We start from the raw sequence: 19,506 nt of genomic DNA, 5'->3' as shown, positions 1-19,506 counted from the left end.
GAAAACAAGGCAGTTGTAGTATAGTCATATAGTCATATAGTCATATAGTCATATAGTCAGAAGGAAGCTGTAGTGAGGCACACCCAAATGAGGTGTTAGCCGAGGTGAGTGCTTGTGCCAACATCAGCTCCTGGCGGCTGTGCTGTCGACTCAGCACCGTCTTGAGTGAGTTGCATATTGGGTGGGAATCAATCAATTTCTAAACTGCATATACTTGACAATGAAAGTAAAGGAGACTATGCATAGGTGGAGATCCAGATTGTGAGGAAGAAGTTCCAATGCGGAAAAGGCCTTTTAGAACTTTCGCCAGGTCTGGATTTGATCAAAGAAAACATGTCAGCCTGTGTCAACTCTCCTACTGTGTCAACTCTCCTACTAATCCTGGCCTGTGTGTGTGTCTGTGTTAGGCTGTGCAACAGTGACACTTGGTGGTGAACAAACGCTATAACGCTATGTTTGTGCTCAGACCTATTTTTTTTTACAGTCTATGGCTCAGACACAGCTAGGGACACACACACATAGCTGTCTATACAGTGGTTGCACCACTCAAAAAGACAAAAGGTTGGGAACCAATTATATACATATATATATAGACTGACATCATAGACATTATTGATGAGGAAAGTTCAGGCTGGCCACATGAAATCTGAGATGGGAACCCACACTGTTCCCATGTCGATCCTGAGATCCACATGATTCTATTTCTTTGAATTCATATATGTGTATTATACATGTGTGTACATATAAGTATATAAACGTATATGTAGTATCCTTCTCACCCTCTCCAAACTGTGGTGTAGCTCCATGGCCGTGACCAGCAGGTCTTTCTTCACTCTCAGCTTGCTGCTGAGATCCTCACTGACTGCTCTGAGCTCGATGCATTTGGGCTTGATGGAGTCCTCAGCATAGTGGGAGTTCTGGATCAGGTCGTCGCCCTCTTGTGCCAAGGCCAAGCATCTGTCTAACAGCTCCTGAAAGGAGACAGAGCCAAGGTGGGTGGGTGGGTGAGTGAGTAGGGGGTGCATGGGATACGACGTTACATTTAGAGTCAAGAAGGAGTTTGTATCAATCATGTGCAATTAAATACACTACCTGGTCAAATTCCGTTTGACACAACACAGTCTGTATAATCATAAAGTATTTGAATGTCACCTTAATATACATTTTTCTGTGACTATTAATGTCACTAGTATTCAGAGACATGACACCCGAGATTCTCAAAATTGTACAAGTCCGGTAAACCCCTCTCATATGCTATGTCAAGCAGGTTAAAGCTGTGCGATGTATTTAAATGTTTTGTTACAATGCTACTTATACAATCGGTGTGGTTGTATTTTGTCCTATTGAGACATTTAGATCATGTGCCTGGTTGGACATGTACTGGTTGCCAAAATAGAGTTTCTCCCCTGAACAAGCAGGCAGACTCTATTAGCTCAGTGGTTAAAATGTCAGCACAGAACAGGAAAGTTACAGAGGGTAGCTTAGTTTAAAGGCAAAGCAACACAAAAGGAATCATTTGTAATAAATATTATATGACTCGAGGCTCCACTCTGCCAATACGAGGTAGCTAGGGAGTCACTTCTCACTTACACAGACTTTGGCCTCGTAGCTGGTGAGTTCACGTAAGATGTGTTCAGCATGGGCTGGACTGATGCCCACTTCAGAGAAAGTTGCAAGTTTCTCAGCCACCTGGTCCAGCAGAGCTGTCACCTACACACAGCATGAAAAATAGCTGTCAGAAATGAAGTGGACTGTCCTCGAATGTACAGAGTATTGATTTATTACGGATTAAGTTATTTGTAACACTGAGGATTTTACAGCAGCATGGATGAAAACAGATAAAGAGGCTGAACATCTATAGCCATGACCAAACATACGTCTCTGTAGTTGTTCTCAAAGTGTCGGAGCTGGAGGCATTGTTCCAGCTTGGTCTTGTGCCTCAACCAGAAGTCATCAAACGCCCTCTCAGTGTCGTCCAACTGAGACAGCAGTCTGAAGGAGGTGCCGAGAAAGAGATGTGACGGGAAGCACAAGAAGACACATGTGAATGATCAACAGAGATAGAGAGAGACGGGGAAAATTGGCAGCCAAGCGACAAAAGGATAATTCGTTGCTGTCGGGAGGAAACCTCATAGCTCAATTCTTGAGGTTTTAGATTTCTTTTTGGTATAAATTAGTGCTATTGAACACACACGTCTGTGTGTTGTTTCAAAAATATTGAACCAATGGAAAGTAGTAAAAAGTGCTTTGGACAAAACCTCCTAACTCCATTGGACCCTCAAAATGTCTGCTAAAGCAACTAACTCCACCACCTCTCCCCCTCTCATGGAAGTAATTGACAATAGGCCTATATAAAGTCACAACACCAACTTTGATGAGGCTGTATTGCTTTGTTTTAAAAATATAAGGTTTTCTTTATTTCCTGAAAAATGTATATTTTTCATTGCCTGAAATTTTTTGGAGTTATGAGGTTTCCTCCCGACAGCAGAGATATGTAAAAACGGTGGACTGGACTATAATGTGTACATTCCCGTTTTTGCATGTGTGTTATGTGATATGATATGACTTTGTTGTATACTCAAATCAAGTGCACTCAGTGTTGCCAGAAAAAGTAGCTATGACCTTAAGGCCTCATTCACACGTACCAAACACCAATCAAGCTCTGGTTAGGAGCATCTTGATTGGGAAGAGAAGAGACAACCGCTCGAAATCACTTACCATCAACAATAACTCACAATCCCTGCTGGATGTGTTTTTCTATTGCAGTGGTAAAACAATCTCTAACTGAATCCATGCCATGGTACAGCTGGTACAGAGATTATTTTTCTAAAGACTTAAACCACACCAGGGACCCAGGGTGCATGGTTTTTTTTTCCATGGAGAATGAACGCACGCAGCAAGTTATCACCTTCACGGTAATTCATGGCAATCTGCCCATTTGGAGATATTTTACTGTGGTGGAGGTGACTATAGACTATAGAGCATCGAAGTCCGACGTCAATATCGGTAGAGGGCGCTAAGTCCACGGGTTCATGTACTTTTTATTTGCATTGTAATCCCCATAGGGGGATTTTAGATCGCCTCATATAATGAGCATTCATGACGGCACAGAAAATGGCAGAAAATGGCAATCATGTCCGGTAGTTTCTTTTGTTTTATTTTTATAGAGGGACAGACAGTAGGCTGACAGGAAAATGGGGGAGAGAGATGGGGGAGTGCAGTAAAGGCCGTCGGGATCGGGAGTCGAGCCCGCGGCACACTGCCAGGCTCGGGCTACCGGCCAGGGTGCCTGGACCGCTGAGCCACGGCCCAGGCCGTCCAGTAGTTTTTTAGATATGATTTTGGACCACATCAGTGTTGAAGCTTCGTGATTTTGTAACTTTTGAAAGCATCGACTATCCTAAAGTCTGGCTAGTGTGTAGTCCTGGAATACGCCCCTCCTGCTGCTAGTGTTCTAGATCCCAAGGGTTGTCTAACCTTTGCACAGTCGCAAGGTTCTCCATTTCGTCCTGGTTCATGTTGTGGTCAGGGTCTCTCTTCACAGGCTCGTTGATGCCCTCCAGTATTCTGCTGCCTTGACTCAGAGCCACCAACAGGTCCTCCTACAGACGCAGAGGGAGAGAGATGGACGGGTCTACAGCAGATGTTTTCAATCAGTGGTTCAATCAGTGGTTCAATCAGTGGTTCAATCAGTTTCACCAGGGGTCCTTGAGGGGGTTCCAGCTAAATTATAGAGTTGGTAACCAAATTAGACCCTTATTAGATCTTTCAAAATGAAGTGTAAAATGAAATGAAAGCGTAAAAATGAAACCAAATAATTTGGTTTCATTTTATGCTCTCAAGATATTCATTATTGTTAAACATCTGCATTACTTAATTTACAAGAAGACTACACAATTAGAGAATGTAGAATAATTGTTATTTTGAATTGATCAACATTTTGGCTGTTATCTCTCCTATGGTACCAACATCAATACAGCATGGAATCGGACAAAACCATATCCAACGACAACAAAAATATTATTTGTTGGGGTCTGAAATATAATCTAATGGTGGTCTGTGTCTCAAATGCTGAATAAATAATGGGCCCTGATATGAAAAGGGTTGAAAACCACTGTGGTCTACAGTAGTATGTCATCCAAATGCACCACAGAAAGAGAGAGATAATGTGTGTGTCCATGAACCTGCTCATCTCTGCTGTCAGGAGGAAACCTCATAACTCCAAAATGTTCATTTTTCAGGAAATGAACAATATAACATTTTCAGGAAATTAAGAAAACGTTATATTTTTTAAAACAAAGCAATACAGCCTCATCAAATTTGGCGTTGTAACTTTAGATATTGTCAATTACTTCCACGAGAGGGGGAGAGGTGGTGGAGCTAGTTGTTTCAGCAGACATTTTGAGGGTCCAATGGAGTTAAGAGGTTTTGTCCAAAACACTTTTTACTACTTTTCATTGGTTCAATATTTTCGAAACAACACACAGACGTAAAGGGTGTTCAATAGCACTGATTTATGCCAAAAAACCTCAAAAATGGAGTTATGAGGTTTCCTCCCGACAGCAACGCCATGCTCTCGCATATTGTGCGTTGGACTGACTAGTGTTAGTGTTATACCTTCATCCTGTCCTTCTTGTTGGTGTGTACTTCCAGAAGGATAGTTGTGGCCTGCGTGTCGTTGGGCAGTTCAGTTTCAGCGAGCTCCGTCCCAAACGACTGCAGAGACTGAGCCGTTCTTTTCACCAGCAACGCAAATCCCTCAATGGCCTGTGTCACGCACGCACACGCACGCACGCACACACACACACACACACACACACACACACACACACACACACACACACACACACACACACACACACACACACACACACACACACACACACACACACACACACACACACACACACACACACACACACACACACACACACACACACACACACACACACACACACACACACACGGAAAAAGACAGAAGGGTTCTGATTATTAGCATATCGTTACTGTCAGACAGAAACCTTGTATCTCTATGTTTCAACGTTTTTTCTTTTCTTCCTAAATAAATGAATGCTCTAGTTCAGGGGTGGGCAACTGGCGGCCCGGGGGCCACATGCGGCCCCCACCTTCACTTAATGTGGCCCTCAGGTTAATGTCAGAATACTGATATAATATTGGTTTCAGCTGTTTACAATTCCACAACATGCAAACATGACCCGCTTTAATTACTTCAGTCTAAATTAGTAGCTCAATGCTTCAACACACGTATAATTAAAGGCATTTGAAATTACATAAAAATGTTAATTTTCAGGAAATAGGAAAAAATAATGCAAGATTTCAATTCGAATATAGCAAAAATAGCCGATCTACAAGCTCAAAACGCGTCGCGCTGCGACGCGTTTTGAGCTTGTAGATCGGCTATTTTTGCTACGACAGTAATATATGGCCCTAGGGAGTGAGTGTGGAAATATAGTGGCCCTCTCCATCGTCAAAGTTGCCCAGCCCTGCTCTAGTTTGTCGTACAACAGTGTACAAAAGTAGACAACGCTGTTTTTGGATACACTTTGAAAGTGTGGCGGTGTGAAAACCAGTAGCTTTCGTGCACTGCACTCACCGTGCGGTGATAGATCCACTTCTCGTGGCAGTACTCCTGCGTTCCTCCCAGCTCCTGGGTCAGCTGGCTGCGGTCGATGTAGGAGTGGAGCTCAGTCACAGAGCTTAGCATGATCACCTACGGAATTCACACACAGACACAAACACGCACACACTATGATACGTCAAATTCAATCAAGCATTGAAATATTCAGCATAGTATTTTTGGGGAATTATTTTTATACCAACAATAGCTAGATTGGTTCCAAAACATAATGAAACACTTCAACAGTTTGATTCAAAAACACATTTTGGCAAAGGTTGTCTCTAAACTGGAGTTGATCCGTTCTATAAATGTGCCTTTATCGTAACCAACTGCTCAAGTTACAGTACAGTACAGTACAGTACAGTATTGCAATCATGAATGGAATTTCACTCCAGTTTTCAGTGACTCTTAATATGCATAAGTAACTATGTACACACAGTAACATTGCACAGTCAGCGTGTGTGCATATAGGCACATTAGCCATTCCTATAATGTAATAGCATGTGTGCACAGCAAAAAATCCTGAGTGTTCGTGTCTACATTCGTATAGACTGGACAAATACAACCAAGCGGACGGGTCCCATTCGGTCATATTTGTCCACTCTCAGGCAGGCTGATTAGATTACATACCGGCACCTTCATCTTGAACTCATCCTTGTTGAACTTGAACAGGATGTCGGAGAGCGCGCGCTGCAGGAGTGTGGTGGGCCTCAGTACCAGGACCAGCTGGAGGTTCCCTGGGAAGGAGCCCTGAGACACACACATGGACGGAGATGGAACACTGTAAACACGTCTCACATCCTGAGACACAGGAGATGGAACACTGTAAACACGTCTCACATCCTGAGACACAGGAGATGGAACACTGTATAAACCACGTCTCACATCCTGAGACACAGGAGATGGAACACTGTATAAACCACGTCTCACATCCTGAGACACAGGAGATGGAACACTGTATAAACCACGTCTCACATCCTGAGACACAGGAGATGGAACACTGTATAAACCACGTCTCACATCCTGAGACACAGGAGATGGAACACTGTATAAACCACGTCTCACATCCTGACACATCGATGAGACACAGACAGGACGGAGATGGAACACCCTATTCTGACCAAAGTCTACAACCACAACTCAGATCAGAAGGAGATATTCTGTCCATTCCGCCTCTGATAATATTCTGTCTCTTCAGTTAGAATGACCCCCACAGACATACACACACTCCCCTGTCACGCACGCACGCACGAATGCACGCACGCACGCACACTATGAACATTTCGAGTGAATGTTCATCTTGGTAAAGAATGTGCCATTTTACCTCTCAACAATTCAAACATAAACAATACAATCCCACCTAAATCTTTATAACTGACAGACAACCTGCAAGCGGCTGGTTTCCAGATGGACTGCCGGTTGTTAACGCAGCTGTGGTTTAATTAGCAAAATGACAAAGCGGTGCTTTGAGACGAGACTGCATGGCCCTCTTCCCCCCCGTAGAGCCATGGGAATGCTGGCCTGGGAAGATAGAACGGGAATACCCCGCTAACAAACAACCACTTGAGATGGGGACTCTTAATGGATTTAATAAATCAATTAGTTGTTCCTTCTCGCTGAACAGACAGAATGAGCGACGACGTCAAAACAGACGTCAGAACGCCTGAAACGCACGGCTTTAAAAGTCTAACCTCTTAACTATTCAACCACAAGGTTTAGACTGGTGGTTTAGTCATTAGTGGTCACAGCCCATTTATTCTTTACACACCTATTACTAAGAAAACACGCAGGCCGGCACACAGAAGCTGCCTGATAAATGGAGCACAGGGCTTGTATATCTCTCTAGGGGCTGCATGAGTGAAAACAGTATAGGGTTTTAATTAAAGACGGGTCTATAAACTGCACTTCTGCATGGCCTGTCTGTCAGCAATCTAGCAGCAGGCGGAAACCCAAACATGCACGGCAACGGTAGCCTTTGTTAAAGCGCACATACATGCACACGCACGCACGCACGCATGCACGCATGCACGCCAACTACACCTACTGTAGTAGGAAACAAATATAAACATCAAACCATCATGAAATATACTTGACTCTTGCTGGAGATTTGGACTTAATTCGTCCTCATTTGAACTAGATGGCGGCAGCTCAACACGTGCCAGCTTTCATTAACGTTCACTTAGCAACCTGCGGCCCGAATCCCCCCCAAACAGGCCAGCAGCCTCTTCCAGGGTTGACTGAATAACCCCCCCCCCCCCCCCCCCCCCCCCATTAACCATGTCTGTCAGCCTAGTAACGTCCCCCTTGTGGGATTAATAAAGCCTGATTCAATTTGAAATGAGCGAGTGAGCCTCCCGTGTGTCCCCCATGGGATCATGGGTGGTGATATTCATCTCTCATGGCTCTCTCTGTATCAAACAATCCATCTCTCAACACAACACAACACATCCCCCCCCCCACGGTCTCTCTCCCGGCAGCAGCCTGTTATTGTCTCTGGCGCGCAGTGCGAGTGTTGAAAAGCGTGCAGGTCCGGTATTATAATACGCCACAAACACATGTGTGGAAGCTCATTTTGGCCTTCAATGGTAATGTGAGATCCGTCAGGGAGCTGTCCATCGCTGCGTTGGTGCTGAAAGCACAACGCCACTTGGGAGAGGGGGTGGGGGGGAGGAGGGGCATGTCTGTCTTGTTTGGACAAAAATTGGAGGGAGAGAGAGAGAGAGAGAGAGAGAGAGAGACATGGGGAGGGTGGAGGGAGAGACTCATCCTGCTTCCCTTCATGGTGTCTGAACGTGAGTGTGATACAACTGATATAACAGCACGAACGAGAATATGAGTCACCCTATATTTCAGCCAAAGTAGGTTAGTGGGGTGAACCCAGAACATCACAGCCTCTCAAAGAGGCATGCTATTTATTATTACAAAGAATTTGGATATTGCGTGATCCTATAACTTGCGTCATCCATGAGTGAGATGAACATGAACAGACAGATGAACTATAAACTGAAAGTGACAACCAGAGTAGCACGGCCTCCTCCCTGCCTGCTCTGGCATATGCAGTACATGTTTGTTTTGCCCTCAAGCTATTTGAAAACACAGGGCGCGAGGGTGGCGCGGTACTAAAGTGCACTGCCCACCACCGTATAGAGGTTGTGTGTTTTCGAATCCACCGCATTACATCCGGCTTTGTGTTCATCATTCTACATTGACACAATTGGCCCGTGTTTGGGGGGGGAGGGAAGCTGGGCGGGAGGGAAGGGTGATTATTGTCACTATAGCACCTGCACGGAATGTCGGGCGGGAGGAGTATAGAGAATAGGCTCTAGTCTAGGATATCTCTAGGCTCTAGCCTCCCGGTGGGGGCTCTTCACTGCAGTGAGATAGAAGAGACAACACAGAAATGTGTGTGTGGAAAGAAATCAATTGGCACATAACGACTCAATTGGGGGAGAAAAATCTGTGAAAACACATGGCATGCCTTTGAGGAAGGTTGGAGGGAGTTGAGGGGACATGGGGGAGTGTGTGTGTCGAGGGGTGGGTGCCTCATAACAGCCCCCAAGGGTAGTCTATTATGTTCTCCCTTGCAACATGATGTGGGAGCTCTTCAAGAGAGAGAAGGGGGGAGTGATAACACCTCTCCTACTACATGCTCCACCCCCCCCCCCCCCCCCCCCCCCCACGCCCAGTGAGGGTGTAAAGTGGGTTTTCTCTCAAACCTGGGACTGCTGCCCTCAACACCAAGGATTATAGACTTTAGGTTTCTCTTGAACAAAGGAGCGAACACATGTACAGACACAAAGGAGAGCCACAATAGAGGAAGCACTGTGGAAAAGTAAATGTATACACAGCATGCTCAGACAGACAGACAGACAGACAGACAGACAGACAGACAGACAGACAGACAGACAGACAGACAGACAGACAGACACACACACACACACGCACACACGCGCGCGCACACAAGCACATGTAAGTACAATAGTCAAAACTCACTGCGATACGAAGCAGGGTCCCCTTGACAGCCGCCCATCGGTCCTGCCGGCGGTCGATGACCAAGATGAAACCCACTCCTGTCGCTGACAGACTGCAACACACAGAGGACCACTGTGGTCAACACAACACAACACACCACAATAAAACACACACACACACGCTGCACGCTTACAGTCCTTGGCGGTTTAACACCACGTTGAAAGGTGTAAGACGTCGACCAGACACGTTGGCACTGATGTGAAGGATTCAATAAAAAAACATATATAGTGAAATGGAAAACACAAATACCCAGTCAATGAGTCAAGTTGAGAACACAGAAGATATCATTTAACAATGCTATTGCTTAATAAAAGGAAAACATCCAAGCGTGTTAAAGAAAATAATCCACCTGGCTTTCCTTTGCTCTGTGCCCAATAGGACAAGTGGAGCAGCAGGGAGACGCTTATACACAGCAAAGAATCATGAAACAAGTCCTTTTATGTCTTCTTCTTCTTCTTCTTACTTATATCTTGCTCAAACAAATCTGACCTTCTGAGACAGGTCGCCCAGACAGTCCGACAGAACGATGTGCCAGAACGTCCACCACATGCCCTAGCTGTCTATCAGCCTCCAGCGCCATGCCCCCCAACGCCCCCCAACCGCCCCCCACCCGCTTTTCTCTGTGGTCCTGAGAGAGAGAGACGAGGGTTTTTCACGATGCACACACACACACACTGCTGGCGGGAGCACTCAATGGCCAGATGATCTGCATGCAGCTTCAGTCAGCAGAATCCCTCTCCTTGGCACACACGTAGAAACACGCACCTCCTATTGTGGACACGCGTGAGCCCTCAACCTCCGTGGGTTACAACAACACAAGCCTCCGACAGTCGGCAGCAATACGGTAGATATACCAAGACCTCCTTCTCAGCAGTGTATAATTCCCTCAAACGACACAACATCCAATCCAACCAAGCTCTTCACAACCAACCGGCTGGCAGGAGATGAAATGAAATGAATGTCCCAGCAGAGACCTGCAGAAGAAGGGAAAGGACCTGAGAGGAAGAGAGAGAGAGAGAGAGAGAGAATGGAGGGGGATGTGCCTGAGAGGCATGTAGATATAGAGCCCAGTGAGGGAGAGAAAAGCACTGCCTTCAGACCATCCCCAGCATCCCAGCGTCTGCTGCTTTGTACCGCGCGCGACACTCGGCCAATGAGAGGAGGGCGGTGGCTCCTGAGGATGGCTGTGAGGTGGAAAACAGGTTCGGGTGGCCAATCAGCGTGCGCGTGTGTGTGTATGTGTGTGTGTGTGTGTGCGTGTGTGTGTGTGTGGGGCAGTGTCTCTTGAAGGTGCAGGCTTTCTCTATTGTGAAGGAGGAGGGTATACAGTATGGCTTTCAATACCGGCTCATTTCTGTCTGCCAGTCTCTGCTTATTACTACCTCTTATATCTCTCTCTCTCTCTCTCTCTCTCTCTCTCTCTCTCTCTCTCAATGACACATTCTATGTTGAGAGTGCCATTCCCTCATCCTTTTTTCCCCCTCCTGAAATCATTACCCTTCCCCTTTCTTCTATCCCCCCCCCCCCGTCCCCCCCCCCCCCCTCCTAAATGTTCGTTCTGCAATTACCCCCCTTGGTCTCTTATAGGCATTCAGAGCAGAGACACAGGAAGGAGGAGGAGAAGAGGGAGGGCAAGCCATGAGAAGATGAAGCGGGTCTGCCTCCGAGACATTCGAGCGCTCGCTGAAATAGCATGGTTGTTAACTGGTTTATGCCCAGAACACAGCGCTGGAGGTTGGCATAATAAGAGAACATGTCATGTGATGAGATTCATGCATGGCCCTCATGCCCTTTCTGCCCGCGAGGACACGCCAAACACAATGACCCCGACGGGAGAAGCTGATTGGCTGTTGCAGGTGTCCCAAGAGTTTTAATCAGAGACACAACGATGTACAATTTTGGATTTGGAAAAACAAATCGCATTCAAATTGATGTTTCATAATACGGATGGAAACGTTCTCTTTTGTGACATAATTACTTCAGTAGTATGGAGAAAAATAAATGTGTATTAAAAACATTTGGTATACATACGCTAATACTGGTGAAAGGATTTAGTCACACATTTCTATAAATTGATTAATTTAAATATTCATGGAATGCCTCTGGGTTGATTAGTGGGGGAGCAACCGTGCACTTGGAAGGTGTCCAAATAATTGGATTTCTCATCATGGCTGCCTGTGGAAAAACCTTCACTCACTGTGTGAGTGTTATGTCAGCTGAGCTGTGGAAAAGCTCTGCCTGAGAATTTGTTGCATGAATGGATACATATGCATAGATATGACTACTACTCCTCTTACTCTGCCACACTACATGGAGCACGGATTGCTCAGGTTTAGGGGGGAGGGGGGTCTCAGCCCAAGGACACGTACAGCTGTTAATTAATTTACTGAGTGTGTTTGACGATGCAAAGCATGCATAAATGGGTAAAAGGATTATGACACAGAAGATCACATGCTTCATGGAGACTGTAGTGGGAGAAATTCATTAAACATCAAACAACATTAAACAACTTCAATGTCAAAGGAACCACAGTCTGTATAAAATGCTAGTAGTAGTAGTAGTAGTAGTAGTAGTAGTAGTGAATTTCAGTCATCATTAAGCATGAAAAATAATGACATTTCATACAACTAAACAAACAGAAAAGAAAAACCCGGGAAGGCATCTGTGCCATTTTAGATTTTAGCAGACATCTGCTATTCTTGAACATTTTTGAAAAATCTTGGAAGTGTGATAACTTACTGATTTAGAAAGCATTTGCAGAATCGGCCTCAGGTCTTAATGGGTTAAGGAAAACCTGAATATTTCTATAATTAATAGAAATATTCAGGTAATAATTTCTGGAGGGAATGCATTCATCCACTATTAAAATAATTTGCTTGTCCTATACGGTGTATACGAGTCCCGCAGACGGCACCAGGTACCTGCGGGACCCATGGTTTTGAACGCAGACGGCACCAGGTACCTGCAGGACCCATGGTTTTGAATGCAGACGGCACCAGGTACCTGCGGGACCCATGCCACTGAACGCAGACGGCACCAGGTACCTGCAGGACCCATGCCACTGAACGCAGACGGCACCAGGTACCTGCAGGACCCATGCCACTGAACGCAGACGGCACCAGGTACCTGCAGGACCCATGCCACTGAACGCAGGCGGCACCAGGTACCTGCAGGACCCATGCCACTGAACGCAGGCGGCACCAGGTACCTGCAGGACCCATGCCACTGAACGCAGACGGCACCAGGTACCTGCTTAACCCATGCCACTGAACGCAGACGGCACCAGGTACCTGCAGGACCCATGCCACTGAACGCAGGCGGCACCAGGTACCTGCAGGACCCATGCCACTGAACGCAGTAATAGTGGATGAATGCATTCCCTCCAGAAATATTCAGGTTTTCCTTAAGCCATTAAGACCTGAGGCCGATTCTACAAATGCCTTCTAAATCAGTAAGTTATCACACTTCCAAGATTTTTCAAAAATGTTCAAGAATAGCAGATGTCTGCTAAAATCTAAAATGGCACAGATGCCTTCCCGGTTTTTGTTTTGTGCTGTTTTCTGTTTGTTTAGTTGTATGAAATGTCATAATTTTTCATGGCTAATGATGACTGAAATACTACTACTACTACTATACAAATCATTTTATACAGATTGTGGTTCCTTTGACAATGAAGTTGTTTAATGTTGTTTGATGTTTAATGAATTTCTCCCACTATAGTCTCCATGAAGCATGTGATCTTCTGTGTCATAATCCTTTTACCCATTTATGCTTTGCATCGTCAAACATACTCAGTAAATTAATTAACAGCTGTACGTGTCCTTGGGCTGAGACCGCCCCATCCCCCCCCCCCCACCCCACCTGCAGGACCCATGCCACTGAAGACAGGCGGCATGTACCTGGTCACCCTGAAAAAGGGCAAGGCAGTATTATCTGTCCGAAACGTTGGTGTCTCTGTGTCCTCATTAAAACGTTTGCATTGGCAGCTATGAGTGTGCGGACAGTGCGGCTATACATTTTTTTCACATGGGTCCCGCAGGTACCTGCAGGTGCCATCTGTCCTGCCTGTTCACAACAGCTTGAAGCTCAAGGCTCTCATGTCGGTCACCTCATTATTCACCTCTAGCAGGAGGTGAAATGAGACATGCTTCAAATTGAACAGGGTGACGGTGGCTCAGGGGTAGAGTGGCCGGATGGCAACCGCAAGGTTGCCAGTTTGAACCCGGGCTCCCCCAGAGTTAGTGTCGAAGTGTCCTTGAGCAAGACACTGAACCCCTAATTTCTCCTGATGTGCTGGTTTGTGCCTTGCATGGTTTCTGCCGCCATCTGTGTATGAATATGTGTGTGAATGCAATGCACAATCTATGTAAAGCGCCTTGAATAAAGGCGCTTTATAAATGCACCATTTAACAGGGATTGTATTGGGGTAGTAAGGCCCCGTTTAAATATTAAAGGGACGCTATCAATGCATTATCTCTATGCATTTGTTTACTCCAGTGATGTCACTGGAGTAAAAATCCATGAATGTTCATTACTTGCTGTTTTTTTTTTTTAGCTATGAGAACTACTGACAGGACATCACAAAGCTGTCAGAAAACTTGCCAAAAATCAGGACAGACATTGTCTGTCCTGATGAAGGTCGAATAGACCGAAACGTTGAATAAAGAGCAACATTATTGGCAAGTTTTCTGACGGTGTGCGGGACCCTTCTTTGTTTTTCAAAGATAACCTTTTTAAGTATGCTTTATTGCCCTACGCACCTGTCAATAGCCTTGAGGTGTGCATCAGCCTTTTGCTAAAAAGGACAACACAAAGCAACATCATCAATTTGGGACGAGCATCCCTTCAATATTCACATATCAAAATGTGGTGTTTGGATTCCATAATTATGATAAAAGTACAGAGAAGAAATTCCTTGTTATCAATCTAATTATGATGTTAGCCAAATTATATTACTGTAGGTGTGGGCTGAGAAGTTTTCAGTTTTTTTCAGTTGGTTGTTCCCTACACTGGATGGATGGATAGATGGAGTTTATGTAGGAATTATATCCTCTATTAAGCCAAACATGTGTACACTTTGGACTAGATATGAGTAAATTACATTGTTTCTACAAAAATACAATAGTGAGCGATTCACGAATGGCAACCTTAATTTAGTATTTTTAATAATCTCAGAAGTACATTCAGTGGACGACCACTATCTTCCACTGAGAGGCTGCAACAGTCCGTTTGTTTAATAGTTTAGTTTCGTTGATTGTAGTGTAGGCCCTGTGGTTTTTGATGTTCTATTTGAACTAAGGTATAGTTCTTATTGACTTGAAGTTGAAGTAATATACTTGAATATACTTGAAGTAATATACTTTTTTGCTGTCACAGTGTACTGTCACATTGTCTTTGCTATAATATTGTAGGGTTTACTGTCACAACGTGTTATTGTCAAATTGTATTATCACATTGTAGTCTTAACTGTAATATTGTAGTCTTTTAATTTAATGTCAAAATTGATGCCTGAGGCAGAATCTGGGGACGCCTTCTAGGGCCTGACCTAAGGTTTCTGATTCATTCTTTTTTTTAAATATTTATGTTGCTATATGTATAGCAATAGCTGATGAGACACAGAGAGCGCGCTGGCATCAAAGGTAGAACAACGTATAGGTTGCACCAGGCGTCAATGGGTTGGTTCTCTCCTGAACGAATACAAATGTATATCCTGACCTGAACATTTATTTACTGTTTACTAAAGGGCTGGAGAAATTTATAATGATCAATGATTGATCACAGCTAGACAGCTGTGAGTAAAGGAAACCATGATTCAAAAGGATATACGTGCACGCAGACTGTGCACCAAACCAAGAGACACATGAAAAAGCTTTGTTGACAGGATAATTTCTGCATTGGAATGTATATTATTCACAGCACAGGTTCTTTGCACAACGCACGCACACACAAACACAAGCTCATCTAGCTGTCTAAATGCATTATTCAGGCCTAAACGGGCAGAACCTCCACGGCTGATTCTATTTTTAAGTATATGTGCCACACTGCAGCCACGATGCAGCAGAGCAGACCCAAAGTGGGGGATGGAAGAAGGCAGGGTTGTTTGGCTTGGTTAAGAGAGGCCATGTTTGGGAATGGAAAGAGAAGAGCATGAAGAGTAAAGCAGTGGTTCTCAAACCTCTCTCTCTCTCTCTCTAGTACAAGACTTTAGGACTGTAGATAAAATAAGAAGTATTAAATAGGGTTAAAGTGGTTAAACGTCCTTTGGTGCGGGCGCCCGCTGGCCTAGCGGTCCAGACGTATGCCACATATAGGCTCTGGCCTGACAGCGCGTTGCGTGTTCGAGTCCCGTTCATGACGACCGTTGCTGCATGTCTCTCCCCTTCTCTCACTCCCACTTTCCTGTCTGTCTTCACTAATAACTATCAATAAAAGCAAAAAGCCAAAAACAAATCCTTCCTTTGGTGCTATATTAACACATTTCGCTGAGGACCCCTGGGAGCCCCCGTAGGTGCCCGGACCCCCACCTTGAAAAACCGCTACAGTAAAGAGGTCCTTGAAGGAGGTATGGACTATGGAGGTACTGTAGCCCCCAGGCCCTGTCAGTCAGTCTGCAGACCGATAATCAATCTCCCCAAAACACAATAAAATAAAATAAACCTGGCCTTGTCTCTGCATGGCCAGCTAATTAAATTAACCCAGGAGTGAATAGAGAACGCGTCCTCTCCGCCACAGCCATAGAAAGCTCTTTGGGCTAAACTGACAGCCTCATCCATTAAAACCAGCCCGAAATGCAATGCTGTGATATGAAGGGAATTACACTGGTCCTTGTTCTTATCTCCACCTAACCAGGCTGTTCAAGATCAAAGCCGTGTGGAAGTGTCTTAACGCCCCCTGCTGGCAGACAGCAGCAACAAGGCATTGGAATCAGGGGTCACCAGGGGTCACCAACATGTCAGCACAGACACAGCATGTCAGTACACAGACACAGTAGTACTGTGTCAGTGGCAAAGACTTTGTCATGATAAGATAAAACAGCACAAATCCTCTGATCTTTTGGTGCTGAGCCAAACTGTTAAACTAACAGATATCATGAACAAAAGCAAGGGCTCGCAACTCACTTTGTACTAATGCTCCAGGTAAATTCATTCACAGTCACAGCAGGCAGGACCTGCCTGCTGTGATGCCTTGCCCTGCCTTGCTTTTGAGACTAGACAAGACCTTGTCCGTGGCAAATTGTAGATTTTCTGTTTTACACACCATTAAAATGTTCTTATTTTGATCATAACAGCCACCCACTGAATGTCAAGTCTCCAGGTTTTCTTCAGAATGAGTATGACATTTGACAATTGTTTATTATGGCACGTTAGGAGACCACTAGTACAAGTGGTTCTCAGATGTTGTATTTGCAAAGACCCCCTTACCCCTGAGTGTGTTCAAATGGAACCAAATCGACCCGTAAGCGTCCATTTTGGTTCCATTTGTTACAGACCTGTTATGGTCATTCAGGGCTATGTATTTATGTGTTTCTGGTAATATTATTGTCCACTCATTTTGTATGTCTGTGGCAAAAATGTAATGTTGACAAAAATGTCCAAAACAAGCCAACATGGCGGCGATGACCCCTGATTGGAACACATGTCATGTACACAAACACGCTCAACGTTTGCCCACTGCTTCTCAACCTTTTCAGGACGTGAATGACCCCCCCCAAAATAATCATAGTTGAACTGGGGACCTCCACCCTGACAAGCACTTCGATTTGCAGGAGTTGAGGCATTACATTTAGTTTGACTCTGTTCCACAGATAATTATTGTGAAAATCACCGCGTTGTGAGCTTGTCGGTCGGCTATAGTTTCAATGTGTTTGCCTATTTCTTCTATTAATTAATGTTTGACCAGTTTTTATAGTAGGACTATAGTTTGTTGATTATTTTGATGCAGTAATGGTCTCTTTTCATTTCATTGTTGTTTTCTAGATGTTAAAAATGTCTTACTGGTCCTAAATTGTCACTTTACTGTCATCTGCGTGCACAGGTTGAGAACCACTGCCTTTCCCTACCTTTCCTCGTCTCCTGTGTCATCTCTTACTTACTTGCTTGCCTTAAAACTAACCATGACATCTCTAGCTGAGAGTGTCAAAATGGAACCATGTGAGTCACACTTTTACACACTTACAGTGAGATTCACACCGAGGATTTCTGCAGTGGGCGTAGCATCATGAACACGGCTTCCAGACAACCAAAATAATTTCAGCAGCAATGCAGTTGTGCTGCGGCAAGAAGGGGACAGATTGCACCAGTGCAGTGCAGTGCAGTGCAGTGCATTGCGTGTGTGTGTGTGTGTGTGTGTGTGTGACTGTCCGTGTGTGTGTGAGTGTGAGTGTGAGTGTGAGTGTGTGTGTGTGTGTGTGTGTGTGTGTGTGTGTGACTGTGTGTGTGTGTGTGTGTGTGTGTGTGTGTGTGTGTGTGTGTGTGTGTGTGTGTGTGTGTGTGTGTGCACGCGTGCGTGCGTGCGCATCCAGTGTTTAAGCTGGGCATAGAAGGCTACCTGGGCACGCTGGTGAGATAGGTCAGAACATTGTGGAACTCTCTCTCCTGGATGTGTCCAAAGGCAGGGAATTCTGGGAAGATGATGATGGGGCTGCCGTTGTTACCTCTGCCCCCTGCAGGGGAATGGGAGCACAGCAAGAAGGAATATTAGGCGCAAATACACCATCAACCGCATGTACAGTAAGCCGTCCATAAACAGTATGCTTTAATGTATAATCATGTAAGAGGAAGGTCCAGCAGATAAGCCTAATGCTGTGTTCACACGAGGCAGATGCAAAGATGCAAAGATCACAGCATATTTGTCGTTGACGTCGTCAGATGTGCGTCCGTATAGTGACCTGTGTCATTGCAGCTAAAGTTGTAGCTTTGCATCTGGATGTTGACCCCCTCAGCTTTTCGTCGGATGCGTCTTTGCATCATCATGTCGCTGCATGGCTTCCATCGACAATGAATGGTAGACTGTATCTTTGCATCTCGCCCCGTGTGAACGCAGAATACTATAAGAGTGTTAATGTAACTTAATTACAATCACTGCCAGCAATGATCACCATTAGTTACTTTCAGAATCATTTTGAAACTCTTTATTTCTATTTCCGGCCCGTGGACTGATGAACCCAGTGAGTTCATTGCAAGGAGAGAATACACAGTGAAACAAACAAGAGCAGGGCTTGTCTTCAGCTCTTTAAAAAAAAAGAGAAATTATGAGCACATGCTAGTGTTATGGCTGTCTGCCTGAGGGAGAGTGAAACAAACAAACAAAAACAAAAACACAAGAAGAGAGAGAGACTCGGTTAAGCCTATTTTATACCTTGTCATAGAATGGAGTCACTCGCTGATCTACAAGCTCATAACACGATTGCGATGGGATGCGTTGTGAGCTTGTAGATCTGCTATTTTTGGTGAGGCTGGTGTTTGTACACATTGGCAGTTACAGAAGCAGACATGGTGACTGACGCACGCACACGCACACACACGCGCACGCACACACACACGCGCACGCACGCACGCACACACACCCACACACGCACACACACACACACACACACGCAACCATTCCTTCGGGGGAGCTGCTCTGTCAGCCCATGTGATCGGAATATCAATCCGTCTGCTTTTCCCTCTGCCATCGCTATAGCAACAGCAAGTGCACGGTCATGCTTTTATAGTCAGATAGCGCTGATCTTTGTCTCGAAAATGGATGCGGAGAGCAGAAAACAGTCTGCTGCAGCCCCAGGATCACCCCTGCCATTCCTTGTGATATTGAATAATATCCTTTGTGTGTTTGTTGCG

The 19,506-nt window shown here is 45.0% G+C and overlaps 1 protein-coding gene across 1 annotated transcript in view; it reads right to left on the bottom strand.

The window, feature by feature from the left end:
• LOC306935623 (guanine nucleotide exchange factor DBS-like) overlaps positions 1 to 19,506 on the bottom strand; it is a 56,700-nt gene that overhangs the window by 19,361 nt on the left and 17,833 nt on the right. Inside the window, exons 3-11 of the mRNA XM_079518723.1 lie at positions 18,218 to 18,332; positions 9,632 to 9,722; positions 6,269 to 6,388; positions 5,615 to 5,731; positions 4,618 to 4,767; positions 3,478 to 3,602; positions 1,878 to 1,992; positions 1,591 to 1,710; positions 780 to 971 (exon numbers count right to left, since the gene is read on the bottom strand). Coding sequence (XP_079374849.1) covers positions 780 to 971; positions 1,591 to 1,710; positions 1,878 to 1,992; positions 3,478 to 3,602; positions 4,618 to 4,767; positions 5,615 to 5,731; positions 6,269 to 6,388; positions 9,632 to 9,722; positions 18,218 to 18,332 — 1,145 coding nt within the window. The remainder of the gene's footprint in view (positions 1 to 779; positions 972 to 1,590; positions 1,711 to 1,877; positions 1,993 to 3,477; positions 3,603 to 4,617; positions 4,768 to 5,614; positions 5,732 to 6,268; positions 6,389 to 9,631; positions 9,723 to 18,217; positions 18,333 to 19,506) is intronic.

Source organism: Electrona antarctica, assembly GCF_951216825.1.
Source record: "Electrona antarctica genome assembly, chromosome: 13".
NCBI lineage: Eukaryota > Metazoa > Chordata > Actinopteri > Myctophiformes > Myctophidae > Electrona > Electrona antarctica.
The sequence above is the reverse complement of the archived record's forward strand: the minus strand, read 5'-3'. Positions and strand labels throughout refer to the sequence as shown.